The sequence below is a fragment of the Natator depressus genome, chromosome 6 (assembly GCF_965152275.1).
Source record: "Natator depressus isolate rNatDep1 chromosome 6, rNatDep2.hap1, whole genome shotgun sequence".
Lineage (NCBI taxonomy): Eukaryota > Metazoa > Chordata > Testudines > Cheloniidae > Natator > Natator depressus.
In genome coordinates, this window is record NC_134239.1 from 22,378,829 (window position 1) to 22,402,184 (window position 23,356).

Consider the following 23,356-nt stretch of genomic DNA (forward strand, 5'->3'; position numbering starts at 1 on the left):
CCTAACAAGCTAGAGATTTGTGTATGTGGACAGCTGTCAGGTTGGGGGCAATACTTGAGTTATACCTCAAGCTAACACTGCCGTGAAGACAAACCTTCAGCCTTAACCGCTAAGAACTGATGACTTACAGGAAACGTCTTATATAAACAAGCTGCTCTCGAACTACAATCCAGGGCTTAGTGGTCTGGAGCACTTCCTGGTGGGCATGTAGTATTTTGAGTACCAAGTAGAACCAAGATTTAGCTGTTGGGAAGGAAGGTGCTTTATGAAAGATACTCTTTTCTGAAGTGATATGCTTAAGAAGAGTTGGAGAACCAATGGTGAAATTAACATGCAGGGCTACATAAGCTTATACAAAATACATGTAAGATTGGACCAAGGCAAGAAAGATCATCTTCAAAGCTGTTGGATTTTGCAGTGAGTTCAACAAGCACTTGCTCATTTTGGAAAGAAATCAGTGAGGCTCACTGATATCATTTATTTCTCTCTCTCACTCAAAAACCTTACAAGGCAGGCTTTTACAGAGAATATAGCTAGGTCTATTTTCATCCAGATTGATAAAGATTACAGTCATCCACTGACAATTTGATTTTTACTTGTAAATTGTTTTTCAGTAAGAGGATGAGAGCTAGGAACTCAGTGATGGATAAATCTTGCTAACATGGTTTTCCTCCCATCCCTATTGGTCCACCCTGCATGTTGTGTAGGGACTCAGGTATTATGAGTTGATCAGTTTGGGGATTTTCCCCCTTTTCTCCATGAGAACATTTTAAAAAAATCAGAAGTTTTAAAAAACATCAACATACATATCAAGGGATCCATGATTGTATCAAAATGCAGAGAGAGAAAGAGAGAGTTATCAGCTGCAGAAAATATAAAACCAAGATACTCCAAGCCACAGGCTCGCAAAGGAAAGAGTGGGCAACTGCTTTGTCCATCACATATTCCATTTTTCAAGCGATGTGAATTCAGCTGTGCCACAGTGAGACAATTACACTAGCATGTGCTGCATCTACAGATTCCAGAGTCCCACCCTGACAGCATGAGCTACTTCATGTATACAGTATTGTCAGCCCTAGGGCCAACAGGTCGCCTAAAGGCAAGCCCATGTGGATGAGAATCAGGGTCAGGGTATTTTCTAGCTGTAGTCTGTTTATTGATAAAATGTACACAGGGTTCAGTTTCTTTGATGAGTGGTACGAACAAACCACACACAGACAGCACTCTTTTACAGAAATCTCAAGTGAGCCACTCCAGCCCTGTACCAAGTTGCTGGCCTTCTGTTTCTCTTCACTCATTCCAACTGCTCACTCCCAGCCCCACCTCCACAGACAACAAGAATCTAACCTGAGTTCAGGGCTCCAGAAAATCTGTTAGCTCCAAACCTCTCAGCTGTAGCATCATGGGCTGGCCTTTGAGCCTGGACCATAAGCCCCACAATATTTCTCAATGACCCTCCGTCTGATTACCTGCTTGTATCCACCATTTCTATGAGGAACTTCTCAGGCCTTGTCTTCACGATGAAAAGGTGCATTCTTAATTTGAGTTAGCTAACTCAAGGTAAAATCCTCGAGAAGACAAGACTCTTTGTAATTATTATTTGTATTACCACAGTGCCTAGGAGCCCTAATTATAGATCAGGACCCCATTGTGCCAGGTGCTGTACAAAGAGAACAAAAAGACAGTCTCTCCCCACAAAGAGTTTACTAGCAAAATATAAGGCAAGAGACCACAAATGGGTAGAGAGACAGATGGGGGAGTATGAGGAAACAATGAGGCTATTCTGGTCAGTATGACAGGCAGGGGTATCAGCACACAAGTGGCCTACCCATTGTCAAGTCTTTTGTAAGCACCATGGTAAAGGACAGCTTTAAGGAGGGATTTGAGGGAGGATAATCAGTAACTTTGTGGATGTTTATGGGGAGTTCTTCCCAAGTGTGAAGGCCAGCATGGAAGAAAGCAGAAGGTGCATCTGAAAAATTGTAGTAAGTGGACAACGGAGCTTGGCATCATTGGCTAATCAAAGGAGTTGACATCTTGATTGTGATTAAAAGTGGATAGGTCTAGGGATAGGCCTTGAAAGTGAAGACAAGCAACTTCCGTTTCCTGTGATAGAGGGGGGACGGAGAGGCAACGGAGAGCTGAAGAGAGAGGAGTGACACAGTCAAAGCAACAGGCTAGGAAAATGATTTTTACAGCAGCATTCTTTAACGTGACCTTCTTAGGTGGAAACTACAGACTGCCTTGTCTTTGCTAGCATTTTATCTCAAGTTAGTCAACTCAAGTTAACACACCTTTTACTGTCGTGTGAAGACACAGCTTCATATCTCAACAATTCTTAATGACAAGCCATTACAGTATCTTAAGTCAATTGCTTCATGGAGTCAATATCTCTCCCTCAATTATTGAAACCTCCTGCTCCACGAGGGGGGAATCACACACCTCCAGTTCCCACAAATCACAGCTGGTAAGATCAGCTTCCTTACCCCTCCCTGTCATCCTGTCACCACCTCTTGTAATCCTTCCCTGGCCTCCCCTCCTCCACCATTTCAAATACGAAGTTCTTTAATCAAGGCTCGGCATTAACCTACCCCTTTTTATGCAGCCACCTCTCTCTAATTCTAGAGCTCTCCGTTCCACCAATGCCAGCCTCAGTGCTCCATTTGTTTACTCCCACGACCAGTTCTCTGCCATGTCACCCTGTGCAGAGCACACTTCCTCAGCTGCTCTGTAAGGCCACTACACTCTATTTAAATTCTTCCTGAAGAGGCACTTCTAACGTACCACCTACAAGAAATAATCCAATTAAAAAGGGTTTAGGCAGAGGGGGCAGACTGGGAGAGTTTATAATTAAAATATAACCTGGGACTGTATTAAAGCATAGGGTAAAATTTTCAAAAGCACCAAAGTCCCATTTTCAAAAGTGACTTAGGCACTTGGGTGCCCCAGTGCCCAAAGCCTGGTCTATCCAGTCTTTGTAGTGGCATAACTATTCCAGTTAAGGGAGCGATTTTTTTTTAACTGATATAGTTTCCTGTGATTCCAGTTTACCGGTACAACCTCGAGTTATACCAGTGGAGTTATACCAGTATAAAAGTGCCTTATACCAGGAGAGCTTAAGCTATTCTCATACAGAAACAGCTATATTGGTATAAAGCTCCTCTATACTGGTCCGACTATCTCCACACTAGAGAGCAGTACAACTTGTGGGTGTAGAGAAGCCCTGAGTCACTTTTTGAAAATGAACTTCAACTCTTAAGTGACTTGGGAGCTTTTGATAATTTTACCCATGGCCAATTCCCAGTTTGACCATTTCTCTCACCCTTCAGCGTCATGTTAAATTGCAAACTCCTTGTGGCAGGGACAGTGCCTTCCTATATGTTTATATAGGGCCTAACATATTGGGAGACCAGTGTAGTACAAATGATAAATCAGAGAAAAGAGAACAGGAATTTTAAACAATTGATACAAGCATCTGGCAATGTTAGAGGGTGAAAGCTAAATGACTCATGATCCAGAAATGTACTTCCTGCAGGGTGACAATGCATTTATGAAATATAATGTCCGTATGAAAGAACCCCATCAGGGCTGTGTATTCACTGGGCATATTCCACACCTGTAGTAGCCAGAATTCTCTCATTATGGCCAGAATTCTAAAGCCACTTGATAACTAACCCCATACCAGATCCAAAGAAGCAATAAAATGGCTATGGAAGATTTCAGTTTTCTTCACCCCACAAAGGGCCAGTTACAGTGTTAGTAGATGTCTCAACTACCATTGCAGTGGAATCATAAAAGATTCTTTGTTCAGGTGAGGCACTGCCTTGGCCAAAGGAAGTATCTGCTACATTTGCAGAGCTGCTACAATGTCTGCAGCTGTGTTTTACTATGCCATTAAGCCAAAAGAAAACTGGATTTTAAGAGGCATTACCAGTCTAATTTTAAACTGAGAAAAAGAAGGAAATACACACTGAAGGTTATTATGTAGTATCCACCTCTCAATTTGGTGAAGTCCAAGTGTAAGAACAAGACCCACTCTAAGAAATAAGAAAAAAAACAGCAGAAATGTTCAGAATGTGAGAGCCTTTTCTTTAGAGTGACACTGGCACGGTTTTATGACATTTTACAACATTAAAAGTACACTTGCCATTTGTGAAGCACAGGGACAAACTTAAGTCTCCACTGAGGGAAACTTGACACACATAATAAAGGTCTGCTTGGATGCGAGAGCTGAGATGCCTACTAGGCATACTTCTCAATCTGCCAAGACCCAAACACAGAACAATACTCTGCATAACACAATGTGTGGCAGATTCAAAAAGGGACAAAAATTATTCAGACAGGAAACTTAAAATGTCATGGGATTTTTTTTTTTAGCGACACTCTTTCCACAACCTCAGTTTCATGATTATTCATGTCTGATGTAAATACACTTTCAACAATAAAATGAGGCGGATGCCAAATTTGTGTGGAACATGATTAACTTTGGGACTAAATGAGTGACAGCTGAGAGATGCTCCAACAGCTGGGCACATAACAATGACTTAACCTTTCATTTTTTTCTCTGTGCCGGTACTTCAACTTTGTTTGCATTTAACTAATTTCAAAATGAAGGGAGTGTTAAACATGACAGTAGTTTTGGTGCCAAGAACATAACATATATATGCATTTGAGAAGCAAATTCAAGAGACGTATTGAGGTTTTGAAAACATTTTCCAATAGTTCTTTGATTACGAAAACTGTAACTTTGAGACTATCAGCCAGTCCAGGGGCGAGGGGACCGGACAGCGTGTCATGAGACAGAAGCTGATTAAAAGTGACATCAGCTCTCTGTGCTCTGGCATGTGTGAGGGAGAGGAGGGGATAGATGGCACTAACTTTCGTAACAATGTTCACCCCAACGTACTTTAGTAATGCAATGATACAGGAGCCCCATTTCTATATAAATCAAATATATTTCACCGTCTGAAATCACTGCAATGTTCTCTCAGTCCAGGATTTCTTCCAAGATTTAAAAAAGTCTGAGGCAAACATTATCTACAACTTCCTTTGTAGAGTTACCTTTACCCCCTTTTCCATCCTGTTACCCCTTTCATTGCTCCACTCAGCAGAAACAAGTGTCCTTGCACTTTTATCCAGTGACCAAAGAACAGGAAGGCTCCTCCCAAAGCTAACATGCTCTCTGGACATGTTTTGTAAGACAGCCTGACATTCTTTCCACCCCAGTGTAGACACTCACTAGTGACAGGAGGGGTTCTTCCATCACTGTAGTAGTAAATCCACCTCCCTGAGAGGCGGTAGCGAGGTTGATGGAAGAATTCTTCCGTCAACCTAGCACTGTCTACACTGGGCCGTCCATCAGCTTAACTACATCCCTCAAGGGGTGTGAATTTTTCACACCCCTGAGCAATGTAGATGGGTCAACCTTTCTAGTGTAGACCAGCCCTGAGTTTAAACTGGTCACATTGTATGAAAACTATATTTTTTAAAAACAGCGTCAGCATCAGTTGTTCACTATTTGTCACTATAATTTCTAAAGCTGTCACTTGCTCGTCCACCATGCACATTAGGGTGAGGGTTTCCTTTCAAAATCACTTACTTGCTTTGCTATTAGAAATCAGGTCACTAACAATCAGCCAATGTTCTTTTTTCATCAGACAGTGCAAACAGACATTATGCATCACCTATCAGGCCACTTCTTGCTAGGGCACGAAATGCCTACTTACCTGTTTTGCAATAAAAATGGCTCCAATATGGGGACTATTTAGATCAGAAAGAAAAAGGGCACAAGAGGGAATAATGAAAAATAAGGAAGACACCTCTTCATCTAGTCCCATCAAAAATATTAGGTAGTACATTTAACATTACATATTTTTTACAGTGATTAACCTGGAAAACTTCCTTGTACAGGTGCATACAAGGTTTAGTAGATAGTCACAAGAGGCAAAAGAAATACATAAGCAGTTACAACAGAAAGTGTTATGATGGAGAGTTACCTTTTTAATACTTTGAGCTCATCTAGCATCTTCAATCCAAGGGTCACCAAACACATTGCCAATTAGGAATCAAGCCTCAGCACTCCCATGAGATGGCAACAAGTCCCTTGTTCCAGATGGGGAACGGAGATGTTAATAAGTTTGCACAAAATCAGGTAGGAAGCCCAAGGCACAGCTTGAAATAGAACCAATTTATTACCCAAATCCAATCAAAAACTATTTTGAATTAAATTATGTTTCACTTTCTGCTTTCAAAACCACAAGTTATTGCCATCACACTTGTAGTTCAAACTGCCATTGGGGAAAAAAATAGTATTTGGGACTCTAATTTTGGGTGAAATCAGCCTTGGTGAAATTACAAGTCTTCTCTCCTGGCCCCTAAATTTTTCAATTCAGAAAAATAAAAGCAGAAAAGATTGGCAGTCTTGAGAGCAACTTTCAGTTTCCTGCCCTTGGAGAACTAGATTTCTCTCAACTGCTTTTAAATGGGGGTGGGGGAATGAAGGAAGAGGCAGGAATATGGACTATCAAGGTGGGAACATTCTAGAGAGAGATGGGAGGCAGCGTAGGCTGGCGCAGTATTTCTCAAACTTGTTTGATCGCGCCCTTCTTTGTGTCTGTAGTAGTTTATGCTCCCTCCTCTCACCACACAAGTATACAATACACACATCGATTAAAAAAACCCACCACCACCACACCTAACATGCAGCTCTCGTTTAAATATTAAAAGCATTAAGGCTTTGATCCAAACAGAGCCAACGATCCATTGTAATAAGAGCAAAAGCAAAACAGCGATTGTGGTCAATGCTTACAATGAAACGTGCATGCCATGTTGTAGCAAACAGATTAACATACAGATGGCAACGACTTTGTATAATACAAGGTTAACAAAATCCATCAATATGCACAGCGCCATCTGAGGAACTATGATGTCTGGAGGAATCAGCTTTGCTAGTTATTCACTGCTGTGGGTAAAATGTGCACAGTAAATTTTTTTCCCCACGAAAGCTGCTCATGCAAACCCCCGTCCTAGGGGCCCGCCTCCCAGTTTTAGAACCTCTGGTCTAGTGGATAGGGCTTTGTCTGTTTTGTCTATTTAGACTGTAAATTCTTTGGGGCAGAACCTATCTCTTGCTCTGTGAGAGTATGTCACCCGGCACAGTGGGGCCCCAATCTCAGTCCTGGTCTATTCTGCAGAGTTAGGTAGACGCAAAACAGCTGACGATGACCTATGTAAACATCTACACTAAAATTTCGCTCCCACAGACGTAACTGGCCTGCTACATCAACTTAACTCGACCTTCACGAGAGGCGTAGAGTCAATGTTGATGTAGTTAGGCTGACACAGTGTGAGTGTAGACACTGTGTTGCTTACATCGACTGTTGCTGGCTTTCAGAAGCCATCCCACACGGATAGTTCAATTGGTGCAAGTGCTGCTGGTGAGGACATGCACCGCTGACATAAGTAGCAAAGTGTAAACATGCACAAGTGATATAATTACTACAACGACTGTATGCTGATGTAATTTAGGTCGGCTTAATTTTGTAGTCTAGACATGGCCTCTGTCTGAGCCTCTACATGCTACTGAAATAGATGTTCCACATCATTTCACTGGATGGTCCACTGAAACTGCAGCTGAGACGTACGTTCTGGCAGCAGAGAAAAAACTAAAAGAAAATCCTTGACAGAAACTGACAGGGATGAAGATTTAACCAACATTTCCATCACAAGTGCAAATCTGAAAACAGGGATTCAGTTTATAACACAGCCAGAAATCCTAGAAACCCCATGGCAAATTGTTTAAGCTCACACAGCAATTTTGAGAGGAAGTAGAGCTAATAAACATTTCCCCTCAGAAAAGGGAACAAGGCTGGTCTGCTAGATGACTATGATTACAGCATCTGATGCTCCCTTTAAGGTAAAGCATAACTAGGAGAAACTTTATGAGTTCGGCTCCCTAGAGAATACTGCAGAAAAGGGTGGTCTCAATTTCAGTCATGAAAAAAAAAAAAAAAAAAGCCACCCATGAATGCATCCACCTTCCGGCAACAGCTTTCGCATAGTTAGGACTAAGGTGGAGGGAAAGCCCTTCTTTGTGGTCTGACTGTCCCCTTTCATTTTTTAAATGGATGGAAAGGAACAAATGATATGCTCAATATGAAATGCAAAGAGAATGAGTCATTGATCTGCTAAGAAACTACATACAGGATGAAATCTATTTGGTCCAAGTAAATTCATTTTTACTTCTGTAATAAAATTATTTCCAAGAACAGACAATTGCACTGTATTTGCCAGAGATCAATATTTCTAACAATCCAAACAATACAAATTCATAATACATGCTGCACACAACAGTACTGCAAAGGACTTTTTAGAGGGTCCTTTAAAACAACCTTTGAGCAGATTTTTTACAGAAGTGCACAATGAGAAAAGAGCACATTATGTCAATGGTATCGCCAAGGTGAGCTGCTTCAGACTCAGTTGTTCAGCTGCACTCATGCAGGATTTATCTAAGCATTTTCCTTTATATCTCAAATTTGTCACACTTTCAAAAATCCATTTAGAGAGTCTGGAGCCAACTTTATGACTCATTGGACAGAGGGCTAGAATAGATTTCAAACTGCAATTCAATACAGCATTAATTGTGGAGTTTGAGATCTGAACCACAGGCACCAGCTGATAAATGAATGGACCTAAATTGAGAGTATTCCAGAACTGTTTTGCTATGGAGCTGAATTACCAGGTTCCCAACTAAGGGCTGACATTATATCGCCCTAGATTGGGGTCTCCGCCCTTTAGCACAAGGAGAAGTGTTGGTATTATAAATATAAATGCTCTTTTTAGGATGTTTTCCCATGTAAAATGTAGAAACTTCTTTTTTCAAGGGCAGGGGGGAGAAATTCTGAAAGAAAAGTTTCACTACCAGAAAGTGAAGTGAGACTATTTCAGGATCATCTTTAAGGAGTGATACACGTAAATGCTTTCTTGTTCACAAGCTTTATCCACTCTGCACGTACATTGGTACTGCCTCTTCATGATCACAGAGTCAACAGAAGTGCTGATGGCCCTCTCCATCCGCAAGACATCCCATTCACAGACAAGAAAGTCTTCAGTCTCTCTGGCTCTTCATCCATCCCAGCTACAAGGAGGCCTGCTCCTTCATTTCCTGCTGAATGAAACACATCCAACAGCAAGACATGGCTAGCTAGCTCACAGCTGGAAAGGAACTTCTCACCAATATTCACCTAATCCCACTCAGATTTTTCTTATTTGCCGTCTTTCATATTGGCAAATCCAAGAAACAAATTAAACCACCAACCTAACAAGAACAAATATCTGAAATCTGTTCATTCCTACTATACAAAATATATGGAGTTGCCCAAATACTAACTTATCATAGCTCAAAGTGTACTAAGTGTGACAGATATTGCAATCCCATGCAGTATTTTGCAGGACATTGTAGTAAATTTACAAATCGTTTATGCATGATTGTGTTCTACTCCTACAGAAACTAAGAACAGTGGGTGGTGATTTAGTGGAGTCACTGAGACTAAACTGTAGAAAAGTACTGCCCCCATGGTGGTTTGCACATACTGGTTCATGATGAGTTTTCCAGAGACTAAGAGACAAAGAAATGGCTTTTGGTATAAAAGGATGAGCTTGAACCAACACTGGGTTTCTTTCTGATTCAGCAAATGGACAGGAGCTTCTCTCTGTGGGAACCCCCAACCCTTGTGAAAGGATTGGAATGATTTTGGTCTACAAGGGTCCCTGGGTGACTCCTGGTATGTTTAAATCTGTGTATTGTTTTTATTATGTTTTGACTGTAATGCTTTTACCTTAATAATAAAGGTGCTTGCTTAGCAAGAGCTGAGTGGTAATTTCTAATTGCTGTCAATACACTGTTCATAGCCCTCAGAGAGAGAAAGCAAAGCACAGGTGTTGGCTTTTAGACATACTGGCTAGCTCGTGATATCACAGTGTCAGGCGGGGGAGCTATGCAGCCTTAAAACCCCCTGGTCAGAAGGCAGTGGTACAAGGGTTCCTGCCCAGACACAAGTGGCAGCTGGAAATGCGATACCCAACTGGGAACTCCTGGAGCAGACCATGGGGGGTGGGGGTGGGGGGAGAAGAATACAGGTGATGTTCCCCTGAAACTGTGACACTAAGAATATACACATAAAAGATTAATTTATCCTAATGAAAAGACTGAGTGATCCCAAATTCCATATTTCCCTTTATCAGTCTGTGTGTGTAGCTGTGCATTTCAAACCCAATAATTTTAAGTCAAAAATGCTGTTAGTAAAATTAAAAGACACAAGAGACAAAACATGTAGTTAAGCAAATTGCAATTTAAAAAGACTCGTACTTCTCCTGTTATATCAGAAAAATGGTCTTCTTTGTGGCACTATTCAGAGTTATTCCTGAAACGTAAATATTTCTGGTCAAAGAATCCATTCCCATGGTGCTTTACGCATATTTCCTCACCTGCCATTGCAGAGAAGAATAAGGTTCTGGACAGCTACAACAGTGGAATTCTCATTCTGTCCTGTAACAAGGTGCCTGTCCAGAACTACGTGTACAGCATCTGGCTTGCTGGCTGAATCAGAGAAAAATATTCAAATACTGATGTCAGTGGACACTGCTTCATAGTTTCGATTTCACACATCCAATGAGACTGCAGTACAGAGGTTAACTATTTCAAATAGACATAGTGTTTGGTGACTAACTGATATGCTGAGCTGTTTACAAGGTAGAGATAAACCTGACCCTACCATCAAAGCTTCCTGAGGATTTCAACAAGAATTCCCTGCATGGAATGATTGTCAGATTGGCCCTTTATTTGTACCAGTCCTCTATCAAGTTCCCTATGTATTTCATGAGGCTATCCTGGGAAACAAATTCTGAAGTGCATTTCTTTAACTTCCATTCACCCATGCAATGCATTATAAATACCCCTCATCTAAGAAACCAAGGTTAGCAATCACTGCCTTACAAAGAGCCTGCAATGATACAGATTTTCTGTCCAGTGAAAATACCCTGATATACTGGTATTCACTAGTAACATGTTGGTATTTCACCAACCACTTTGGTCTTTTGTCCTTGATCAAACTTTTTAAAGTACTATTTTATGAAATTCCATTAACCTGTCATTCTTTTTCTGTATTCCACCCCCTACCTGACAACTGATGATGATAATCCAAATGCGTGGATAGGAATAAATGGCTTATCTCAGAACATACTCCTCCTGCTGCTCAATCCACTCAGTAAAAGCTTCAGCCAAATCTGTATGACATCACAAGTAATCACCATGGAAGTGACTGTGACATCAGATGCTGGAATATCATTACTGAACTAATCTGGAAGAGGCAGCTAATTAGAAAGGGGAAAGCTGCTATTTAAACACACAAAAAGCTTGATTAGCAGCAGTAATGGAAAAGAAAAATAACCAAATTGTACATGGCAGTTCAAAGAGACATTGGCATCTCTTTTTTTCTTGTTAAAGAGTGCACGCAGTGTTTGTTCTTTAAGGGTCTGTCACTGTTTCCATTATAAATCCCTTTTGTACAATTTCTAACTCAGCTGTTTCAACTGCATCAGCCCAAAGCCTGGCAGTTTTGTTTACAAATAAACCCAGTGGCTTAAATATTGTGGCTTTCTCAATTATTTTTCATGTATAGGGTTCAAAAAATTATACCGCTCTCTCTCCTGCTTCTTCCCTAGTTTCAGATACCAAAGGTGAATGTGACAGATACTTAATTGTAACAGAGGACTGGAACCTTCTACAGTGTATTATTTCATTCTCCCCATGGATCTTGGGTATAACAATAAATATTGCATATTCAGCAAAATGAAACACTCTTCTGAGCCTTCAGCAATAACAAAGCAGAACAACAGCATTCAAGATAGAGTGGCAGACTCAGCTCAGAATTTTTTGTGTTAATGCATTTTGGTGCTCACAAATTACAGAAGTTGAGGCTTTGCAACTGAAAGTCAAATTGTTACATTGCAATTCACAAAAACATATTACTTGGAAAAAAGACTAGTATTATTTAATGATCAAAACTGATTTTGTATTTTGTTCAAAGACAGCCCACAAGCAACAAATCAAAACAGCCAATAAACCAATTTTATACATAACTAAGCTTGAATAATGTAAACTGGACCCAAGATCAGAGGTGTGTTAATACGGCTGTGTAGGTGGATGCTATGGTACTAACTTTCCTGTGCAGTCACATAGGGCTCTGTCACAATCCAGCCTGCTAGATATTACTACTAACGTTGGTAAGTAATTTGGATTTTAAAACATTTTTAACTTTCCAGGGTCTTTAAGCATGTGTTGCATTGTAATTTAACAGAGTGTAACAGAGCACATTCTGTAATGGTCCTTCTCACATGTGTGGCAAAGGAATAAAAGCTATTTCACCACCACCAATCATTCATAAGACATGAAGGGCTAACAATCAGAAAGTGACGTACCACTAAAGGTAGCTCCAGAATCTTTCACAAAGTCCTCCACAATAATGGACAAACTGGCAAAACTGGGCTGCCTTATCAGCTCATACACAGAGGGCTGAAAAACAGGAGAATGAGATAAGTCTGCTTAGCTTTTACATAAGATAGATCCAAGCAAAACCAATGAGGAAAATATTCTGTCACAATCTATTCTTCTACCCACTTCCTTCTTCCAAAAATTTTAATAAAAACATGCAACTGACGTTATTTTTGGAGTACTTAAACCCCCCCCCCCAAAATATCCAATTGCCTACAGATATCCAAATTAGGGCGCAAACTGAAAATTCTCATGGGAGTCAATCTCAGTCTGCATAGGAAGGTTAAGCACACAAGTACCTCATAGTGGCACTAACAGTACATGACTAAGAAGTTGGGGCTTCTATTTTAGGATTTGGTGCTGGCACCATCTGAGAACCTCACACTTAATTAGAATAGCAAAGCAATGTCCCTAGAGGATGTGCTGGGTTTTTCTGCTCTTCTCCCTTTCTCCGATTCTGCAGTCTCTGCAAATCTTAAATAATGAGAGGTGAAAACAGTCTTCCAGTGTCAGGGAAGGAATAGAACATCATGCCCAGAAACCAGGAGAGAAGCTTCTGAGAAAACAATAGTTGACTGAGAACTGCATTATACCAATGCACCCTCATGCTCTGTAATTATAAATATAATTCCACTTAATTAAATTTCCAATCGATTACTTTCAAGTTGTTTTGCAATAATGGTAACAGCAAGCTCTCTCTGATAAAAGTTTGTTACTTGACCTCCATCAGCATTAAATCCAGCATAATCACCTACATGAAGAGATAAGCAAAGCTTTGTACCCACAAAGCATGATAAGTCGGAATGGAATTACAGACTCTGTTTTGTAAAAAGCTAGAAATGCTTGGGGCCATTTTATAGCTACAGTGAAATTCTCCACTAGGATGTTTAGCTGGGATTCTGTAATTCTGGCTAAAAGGCATTGAACACCACTTCATGATTTGTAACACCACAAAGCATGGTGCTGTTCCAACCTGACACATTGTACATTACATCTGCTTGCTTACTCACACGGGTGTTAGTTTTCCTATCGTTTTGTATCTTAATGGAACCCTCATGAGAATATTTTTGAAACCTAGAACTTCATAAAGTTAAAACAAATACACCACACTAACGAGAAGGTAACCCACTATGGGCAGGCAGGTATACTAACAATTCTCAAACCATGACATTGGGGGTCACAGAACCAATCCAAGACCTCAGTGCAAATGTGAGAAAAATTACCTTTCAAATAAAACACAGCCTGACCTTCAGTTCCTTCTTCACACTCAACCATTCATGCATACAAAATCATCACACATAAGACATTTTTTCTTAAATGAAAAACCTAGATTATTGGACAAGCCCTTTTGCCCTGTCCCATGAGCGATCTACCTTCTGTTAGCTACTGCTGTGGCACTTTTACCTGCAGTGCTGGCTAAAGAGATTTAAAAAGATAGCTCTCCACTGTGCTGCTTTTGGGGTCCGCCCATTCAACCATGATATAAAGGAACTTCCCACTTCTCCATTCACACAAGAGCATGATACTGACAACTAATTTAACAGCAGAAAATATATGCCTGGACCCAGTAAACAACATGCAAGAGATTAAGCCCGCTGAAATGTCACCTAGTCATGATCTCCATACCGCAGAGCCCAGTTACTTGGATTCCGTGCAGGACACGGTGTTTTTGTCTGATTGCACATTTCAGTGTACAACTGCATCATCAATTTAAACAAATCTGCATCTTTAATGACCATAACTAGGCCACAATGCACATATTACATTAAAAGTATCAGCATATGCTGTGATATCAAATATATATGCACAAGGAGTCTGTGTTACACCTTCTGTGGAAACCATAACTTTAAATTTCCTGACTCTGTGTGTAAATTTTCAACTACAAAAGTTGCATTAAGAATGTTTATTATGCATTTTATTGATAAACGAGTATAGATCCTGCATAAATCCGTGACAGTCTGTGGGTGATCTGAGACATTACAGCCTAACGGCACAACAGGATAAGAGATCAATAGCAGCAGCCTGAGTTTGAATTTCTTTTAGTTTGTACAAATAGCCCTTTTCTGAATTAGATTCCTTTAACATTTAAAAATCATTCATAGAAATAAAATTTACAAGCAGAGTTATGGCACCAAATTGAATAACCATAGTACCTAGGGACGTTTAAAGCCATGAACTATCAGCCAGACACACTATGGCAAATTTGTTTAGAGGTTTTATCACCTTCATTTGGTATTTATAAAATACTGAGACTGACAGCACTGACCAGAGCAAGGCTGAATTGCAGCAGAGCCCTCGTATGCAGTCTTGGGCCCCTACACAGCTCACCATCCTGGCCTACAGCACCCTTTGCCAATTGCAGTCCTTCAGCTCTTGAATAACACGTTGTTGAACTTCTCAGATTGATTATTTTGATTTGGACCAAAGTCTCTTAAGACCTAGGATGACGCCAAAATCCCTGGCACTAACACTAAATTACACTGCCCCATGCACAGTGAAATCCTCACTTTGGGAGAAGTTTGCTTCATGGCACCTACCCCTGTCAGGCTGTATCCCTGAAATACCCAGGATTTATCCTCATTTGTGGCACAGCATAAAGCAGCAACTCCATGTCCCACAGCACAAATAGGCTCTAAAAAACAAACAGAATTAAGAAATTAATTTAATTATAAATATCCTGAAAGTTACAACAGCCAAAATAATATCCTTTAAGTTACTGTATATTACCTTTCTGAAAATAATGTTATGAGGCATTGTTTGCATTGACTCTAGCTTTACTGTTTTCTCTGTGCACCAATTTACAAGATTAGGGCCCAATCCTTCAGAGTTACACCTGTGCTTAACACAGGTAGTTCCAACAGGACTATTCACACTCAAGTGCTTAAATTAAAGCACACATGCGATTCTTTGCAGGATCAGGATCTTATTGAAGAGGACTCTATAATACTGTGTAACTGGCTAAGAACTAAGAGTTCCATCTGACTGACAGGGAGCATCACTCCAGTTTTGGACGTTGGTAAGGCAGAGGAATTCTCTTCTCTCTCTCAAAAGATCTTATTTTTAATCTCTTTCCACAAGGAAGGTTTTGTTATTTTTTTAAAGTTCTGATGCTGCTGCACTCTTCCAGCTGTGTAAATAATTTGAAGTTTGCTAGCCACATCACCACTTCTTCCATTACAATGCCTACAAGTGTTCACTGCAAGATAAATAGACTTTTGTATGGACCAGCAATGAAGTAATGAATTACGTACAGACTCTGGATTTTATTAAAACAAAATAAAGATCCCCAATAGGGTTTACCTACTGTTCTCATTGCTGAAGTGCTGCAATATCCTAGCTAGGTATCCACTGTTTGCAAGGTCAGTCAAAGCCCCAGGACAGTTAGGAATCAACAGGGCATGGTATCTAGCACCTAGTCAGGAAGAGAGAATAATACAAGTTTGGACTATAAACATTAACGGGCAAAAGTATCTGAGCATGATTTCTTTTCAAAATTTGACAAAGCAAAAAATACTCCACAAAAGAAGTCAGTCACATACTACAATATGTAAAAAAACAAACCAAAGAAATTAAATAAAAATAAAATATCTATTATAAAATCCAGCACTCAGGAAGGAGAAAGCTATATTGTGGTATATAGGCCTACGAAGATCAGAAGCTTCTAAAGAGATATTCCTAACAAGCCAAAGATTTACCATTCTTCCTTCTACTATAGCAGAAGCCTTTTAATCAACCCCACAGTTAACAGTATGCCTAGTTTAGTATACCCTTTCTCCAGGAGCAAATGTATCTCGCCAAAATATTGGCTTTTTATCAGTCTAACATTTTGACTGCTTGCTCATGACATGCTAGGAAAAACATTAAGATGCAAAAAAAAACCCCACCCACCTCTGTTTAAGAGCGAGAATTTTTTAGCACAACTTTGATTCAATCAAGGGAAAGACATCTCAAGCCTAATGCTTCTTCCCAAAATCCACTAGGGAGTAGAGGCCCACTGCAATACCTAGACAGGCCCCATATCTTGGCTGAAATGCATGGCAAAATCCACGATAAGACAGACAAATTCAAGCTCCTGGTCCTCATTTCCTACAAGGCTCTGCCCCATCTCACTTCTTCCCTACATCAGTTCCTCAGTCTGACTTTACAGCCCCTCATGCTCCTTCCACAGTGTATGAGCTTCTCTTCTTATTGATCCTTTTGACTTCTTTGCCCACTCCTGACTTTACACCTTCTTTCATGAACAACCCTATCATTTAGCATACGATAAGCCTTTTCCCACTCTTCCTTAATAAATTTTCTTAAGACCCAGTTCATCTAGCTACAACACACTCAGTAATTTTCCTGTATTCTACTGGATTGCATCCACATGCCTTGCTATTGTAAGTGCTTGGGGGAAGGTACTCTGTTAGGCATATTCTGCCTGAACAGTGCTCAGTACACGTCAATAAAAACAGAAGAAAATACATTTTATAGTTGCATCTCGTCCTCTAGTTTTTGTCTCAGTGATTACTTACGCTGTCTGTTTGGAACAGATGATGCAGCTTCTCCAGGAAACTGTAAGGGGGAATAGCCTGAGCAATTAGGGTGGGAAGACAACAGTGATGCCCATTATGCAAACAGACAGACTCCAAAAACATTACTTTTTTTGCTCTCTTCTTCCCAAAGGTTTAACAGTCAGAAGCATTTGTTTTCACAATATAGAGGGGAAGACATGTAAGATACTCACCATCAATTGACTCCAACTTGGCAGGATTTGCATAAGATTTCATACGGAAGTCCTGTATCCAACGCATGTTGCTCTCATTCACATCAACAAAGTCAATTAACTTCCCCTAGTTGAATCATTGTTCAAAGACAGTGGTTAATCTCAGTGCACAGTTTTTTGTCTAGTTTGTTTCTAAGTGTGGAGTTTCTTTTTTTTACAGGGACTTTAGTGCTCATTGCAACCAAAAGTTCTCTCTTTGTCCACAGAAAAGGTATTTCTCTCTCCAAGATGACTTAATCCTGAAATCAAGAAGCCATATCTAACATGAGGTCTACACTCAGAGGTGAAAGTAGGCCAGTATTGTATACCGGTAAGAAGCAGATACCGGCCTGTATGCAGCCACGGCAGCGCTTTAACATCGCTGCCTCTTTTGCCCCTGTCAGCGGCCCTGCCGGTAGGGACCCTACCAGCAGGGCCACCAACGGGAGGTGGGGGGGGCAAAAGGGGCAGCTGCCCCAGGACCGGCGATTTAAAAGGGCCCAGGGCTCCCAGTCACCGCCGCTGCTACCGTGGCAGTGGCTGGAGCCCCGGGTGGCACAGCCTAGGCAGCACAGATGGGCTAGCTGGGCGAGGCTGACCCCCAGCCCTGCCCCTTCTGCCTGAGGCCCCACCCCTTCCATGGGCCCCATACTGGTAAGAATTTAATATTACTTTCACCCCTGTCTGAACTACCTTTGTTGGAACAGATGTGTCTGTCAGGAGTGCTATGCCAGCAAAAGCCTCTAGTGTAGACATGTTTTTGCCAGTATTTTTTATTTTGCTCAGGGTGGCTGAAATAAGCTATACTGGAAAAACCTGGTATACTGGCAAAGTATTATTAGTGTAGACCTGGCCTCTATTTGAGAAGAGGGTATTTCATCTTCCAGGGCCCAGTTAATCCCTGGCCTTTTAGAGGCACAAATTAGAGCACTGTTTAGTGCCAAACTGTGAGGCAGATTTATGTGACCTGTTAGAAATGAACTTGTTTCAGTAATAAAATGGTAACAATTTTCAGTCACTTCTATCCTGGACAGGATTTTAACTGGTGACAGAGACAAAGGCCTCTCCCAGTACTATGTCTGTATATTTGTCAATTTGACAAATTATGTGAATTTTTCCATGAAAAGTCTTTTTCACTCTATTCTGCCTATTACAGAACTAAAACTCTTCCATGAATTTCTACACAATTGGGTCTTTTTAATTTTTGTAGTGAGTCATGTTTATATGCTTTTAAAACTACTGGAAAATTATGTTTAAACTACAATTGTACATGTTGCATTTGTTTGTTGTGAGGAAGCCACAACAAGCAACTAGACTTAACTACTAATCTCTCAAGAGTGATGTCAGAAATTTGAATTCCAGTCTGTTAGAAACAGAGAAAATATCAAACATTTGTCAGATGGTAATTTTTAAGCTGTTAGCCTGCAGTAAATTTGAACTACTGACCCAGAGATGAGCAGATTTACTTCCTAGTATCAATCTCCTGACGTATGTAGTTATCCATTTTGATGTATTTTACGGTAAACCCATCTAGAAATTTCTGAAAAACTTGCTAATCAAAATAAGTTATATGAATACAAAATTTTTAAATAAGCCCAAAGGATATTACATAAGGCTCAACTATCCACTCCAGGTTTTGCTTGATGAGCAAGGTAAACATAGCACAGGGATGGAACAGTATTGGGGAAAGTGTCCCTTTAGTTTAATATTAATCAGTTCTGTGTTATTAGTTTTTATACATGCATTTAGAGATAGTTGGATCAGCACATTTTATTTTGGTTTAATTGTTTGTATCTGAGGCAATAAGACAAAAATCTCAGTGCAGAATGAAAGTGAGTCATTTTCTTACTAACTTTGCAGGAAAGCAACTTCTCATTGTTTGCAACTGAACGGAAGTGTTACATTGGTACTTTTTTGCCACACTAAATGTAAAAGTTGCTTATTTGTCCTTTTATAATCCATTTGAGTGGGTACTTTGCAATCAATCACATGCATGTTTGTTTTTTCAATAATTCACACAACTGAGCTAGGGAAATATTAGACTGAATATCAGAACTTAAGGCCTTGCTCCTGTGCAGGCATACACAATGTTTTTATTAAAGGTTTTAACACCTTAAATGAAAGTGAAGAATCTTTAATGAAGACGTCCTTTAACTTCAATGACTAACATGGTCAGAGTGTTAGCAAAAAACACAAAGGGTCAGATTTTCTGTAGGAATTCCAATCTCTCTGTGCCATCTAGAAAACAGCCAGATCTGACAACTGAGAATTCCTCTGTTGCACAGGAACTCTCAGCTGGTGCAAACCTGGTATACCTGCCTCCTATGCTAAACACAAACACACACACACACACACACTCACTCACTCCTGTCACCCCAGGATAGGGACAGAAGCAGAGGAGCATAGCCAGAGCTGGTTATCATAACCAGCTGGGTTAGTAAACACTGTGGACTGTTGCCAGGTGATGCAAGTTAGAGCTGCCGTTGCTCTAAGTTACACCAGGACAGGCACAGTTCAACCCTGAGAATCAGGGAGATGCAACAGGCTCCCTGAGGACTTCCCCTGGCTGTACCAAGCAGAAACTAGGTGCAGCAGAGAATCTGGGTCAAACAGTTTTTTAAAGTTTGATAAAAACCCCTTCCCATTTCTATTGCTCAGTTTTTACTATCTTGATTCTATGATGTCATCATTTTCCTAGTTCTCTAGTCAGAATCTTCCAGAGCAGGAAAGACCAAATGTCATACACAAAACAAGCAACAAAAGATTTTGTTGGGGTTTTTTGAAGGGATGAGAAGGGGAGAAGGAAGTTGACTTTTCAAACCTCCCTTATACAACATAAAGAAGCAAAAGAGAACACAATCTCCACGTTTTTTCCCTTTGTAAATCCCCTTTAAAATTCTTGCAGTATTTCAGGAAACATCGTTTAGAACAGCGGTGGACAAACTTTTTGGCTCAAGGGCCACATCTGGGTATGGAAATTGTATGGCAAGCCATGAATGCTTGTGAAATTGGGGGCTGGGGTGCGGAAGGGGGTGAGGGCTACAGTTAGCGATGCGGGCTCCGGGGTGGGGCTGGGGCGTACAGGAGGGTGCTCCGAGCTGGGGCAGAGGGGGTCGGAGGACAGGAGGGGGATCAGGGCTGGGGCAGAGGGTTGGAGCGCAGGAGGGAGTCAGGGGTGCAGGCTCCAGGTGGCGCTTACCTCAAGCAGCTCCCAGAAGCAGTGGCATGTCCCCCCTTGACTCCTACGCGGAGATGCGGCAAAGCAGCTCTGCGCACTGCCCCGTCCGCAGGTGCCACCCCTGCAGCTCCCATTGGCCGTGGTTCCCAGCCACTGGGAGCTGCGGGGGCAGCATTTGGGGCAGGGGCAGTGTGCAGAGCTCTCTGCCTGCCCCTACACATAGGCGCCACAGGGGGGACATGCCGCTGCTTTCAGCAGCCGCACAGAGAGGGGCAAGCCCCCAACCCCGCTCCGCGGCTGAAGCGGGGCAAGCCCTGGACTCTGCTCCCCGGCTGGAGCTCGAGGGCCAGATTAAAATGTCCAGAGGGCCGGATGCAGCCCCCGGGCCGTAGTTTCCCCACCCCTGCTTTAGAACATAAAAATCAAAAGGACTTTATAATTATTATTAAATAAGAACTGCAATACAGAATCTCTTCAAGTGTACCAGCATACAACCTTACACTTATGCATAGTTTACCTCTATGCACATGAGTATTCTCACTGAAGTTAAGCATGTATGTAAGAGTTTAAAGATCAAGGGCCTTCATCTGTAAAGATTATTAGAATTCTCTCAACGAAGGGTTACCATACGTTTTCATTATTACTACTTTATACATTAATGCAGGACTGGTTGTTTTCAGATCATCATAGTATGTACTGATGTCAATTCCTGTTCTCTCACACTTACCCCTGGAGTGGCAACTTGTAGATTAAAAGCAGCACTAGCCAGTGTAAAAGAATGAAGGAAGGATTGGGCAGACACACCTGGAAAATAGAGTTGGACAACTTAAAGAAAGAATCATCATGCCTTAAACCCAGCTACACTGTACATATTTCACCAACTAGCATTAAATGAATCTTCGGGTCACTTAAAAGCTCCCATGGCCTAGGGGCATTTTTAAAAACACAAGGAGAAATATTCACAAAGATAATGCATCATACTTTCACACTCTATATTTGATGTTAGTATTTTAACAACAGCATTAGAAAATGTAATGCTTTGAAAAACAGTAACAGTCCAGGCAGAGTCAGTGTTGAAGGAATTAGAGAGAGCAGCAAAATCCGAAGTCCCACACCAATGAAAAATTAGTTGAAACAGTCTCCAAAAAAGGAACAGCACTGACTGAGCCATCTTCAGAAATTTCTAAAAGAATGACTCCCTGGCATCTGACGTAGCAGGATAAAGAACTATGGGAAAGGATCATGCCTGTACACGTACTTCTAATTATAGAAATCTTAAGTTCTGCTCAGAGCAAGTTCTTGACAGTGAGGTATTTTTACAATCTGCATCAGCACAGTAGCTGAGCCTTTCACAAACTTTAATGAACTCAGGTAATGAATGAGTTCAGGTAATGAACTCACCTTCAGAGAGGTTCCAATAAGCTTCTTTCACAGACTAAAACAATGAGGAGTCCTTGTGGCACTTTAGAGACTAACAAAATTATTTGAGCATAAGCTTTCGTAGGCTAAAACCCACTTCATCAGATGCATGAAGTGAAAAATACAGTAGGTAGGTATAAATATACAGCACGTGAAAAGATGGGTGTTGCCTTACCAAGTGGGGGGTCAGTACCAACGAGGCCAATTGAATCAGGGTGGATCCGGTCATACAGCACGTCTGACCCAGCCGATTATTGAACCCATCTCATGAGCCTTATTTCAGCACCTGAACTACCAGACCAACCTTCCTCTGAAGCATTAGCGTCGTTCCTGTCTTTCTTCTGCTGGAAGCGATTCATACAAATCGCTCTCCAATCAGGCTGCGTGGGCAAGCTCAGTTTGCCAGCCAGGTCTACCACCCAGCATCTCCATTTACTCCTGGACAGCCTGGATCCCATCATGAACACAAGGTGGGGGGCTTGGGGGCTGGCCCAGACCCCGCCGCTGCCCCTGCCCCCAGCGCAGCGCGGGGACAGCGAGCGCCGCGGGCTCCCCCTGGGCAAGTACCCCACGGGCCACACTCGCCAGCGGCCTGAAGGCGCTTTCCGGGCTGGGAAGGAGGCGGCAGAGCCGGGCCCTGACCCCCCCGCCCCTCGCAGCAGGGCGCCCCTGCTCCGGCCGATCCCGCGGTCACCGCGGCCAAGGCGGGCGGGCCAGAGGCGGGTTCCGCGGCGGGGCTGAAGGAGGCCGGGGCAGAGCAAACCGGCGTCGGGGCGGCCCCCCCCCCTCCGCAGGGGCGGCCCAGCTCTCGGTCCCCTTCCGGGGCCGCGGCGCGGGGGCCCAGTGGGGCAGGGGCGGCCCGGGCCGTGACTCACCCCCGGAGGCCGCGCTGGCGATGATGAGGCAGGCGGGCTTGCCGGGCCGCTCCGACATGGCGCTGGCGGGGCCCGGCGGCTGCTGCTGCCTCCTCATGCGGACGGGCCCGGGCGACGGCCCGAGCGGCGGTTGCCGGGCCGCACAGCGCAGGCGCCGCAGCGGCGGCGCCCGTTAGGGGAGGGGGAGGGGCCTCGCTCGGCTCCGCACGGCTGTTCCCGCCCCCGTCAGCGCTTGGGCCCACGGGGCAGCGGGGCGGGGCCGACAGGGGGTGTCATTGGCCGGGGCGGGCGGAGGGGGGAGATAAGAGGGTGTCATTGGCAGGGTTTTGTGGGGCTTGGGCGGGGGGGAGCTGTGGCCATACAAAGGCGGGAGCCCCTTGCCATAGTGAGCCCCACTCACAATGGACGTGTCACAGCCGATCCTCACGCAACTGAACCTTTACACACACACACACACACACACACACACACACACACACACACACACACCACTACACAACTCTGGTTCAGCCCCAGAGCAGGGGAGCCTGTGCGCTCAGAGGTTGGGGTCCTGGGGGGGAACAAAAACCCAGTGAGCATGTAATTAATGA

The 23,356-nt window shown here is 42.5% G+C and overlaps 1 protein-coding gene across 2 annotated transcripts; it reads right to left on the reverse strand.

Moving 5' to 3' along the window:
* Nucleotides 1-9,119: 9,119 nt before the first annotated feature.
* On the reverse strand, nt 9,120-22,907 carry GATD1 (glutamine amidotransferase class 1 domain containing 1). 2 transcript variants are annotated; one of them, XM_074954782.1, is made up of 8 exons: nt 22,767-22,907; nt 21,200-21,276; nt 17,277-17,382; nt 15,855-15,962; nt 15,088-15,182; nt 12,478-12,571; nt 10,486-10,597; nt 9,120-9,163 (listed from the first exon to the last, which is right to left on the reverse strand). In XM_074954782.1, exons 1-8 carry the CDS (start codon nt 22,861-22,863, stop codon nt 9,157-9,159), a joined length of 696 nt encoding a protein of 231 aa, XP_074810883.1. In that variant the 5' UTR covers nt 22,864-22,907; the 3' UTR covers nt 9,120-9,156. The 2 variants fall into 2 exon arrangements, with proteins under 2 accessions (XP_074810883.1, XP_074810882.1); XM_074954781.1 differs by having other exon boundaries at nt 9,120-9,166.
* Between the last annotated feature and the right edge of the window lie 449 nt (nt 22,908-23,356).

Coding starts and splice junctions, on each gene's coding strand:
- GATD1 (XM_074954781.1), bottom strand. CDS start 22,863: ATGAGGAGGCAGCAGCAGCCGCCGGGCCCCGCCAGCGCCATGTCGGAG. Junction 17,383..21,199: donor TACAAGTTGCCACTCCAGGG/GTAAGTGTGAGA, acceptor TGATTCAACTAG/GGGAAGTTAATTGACTTTGT. Junction 15,183..15,854: donor GCACTTCAGCAATGAGAACA/GTAGGTAAACCC, acceptor TTTGTTTTTTAG/AGCCTATTTGTGCTGTGGGA.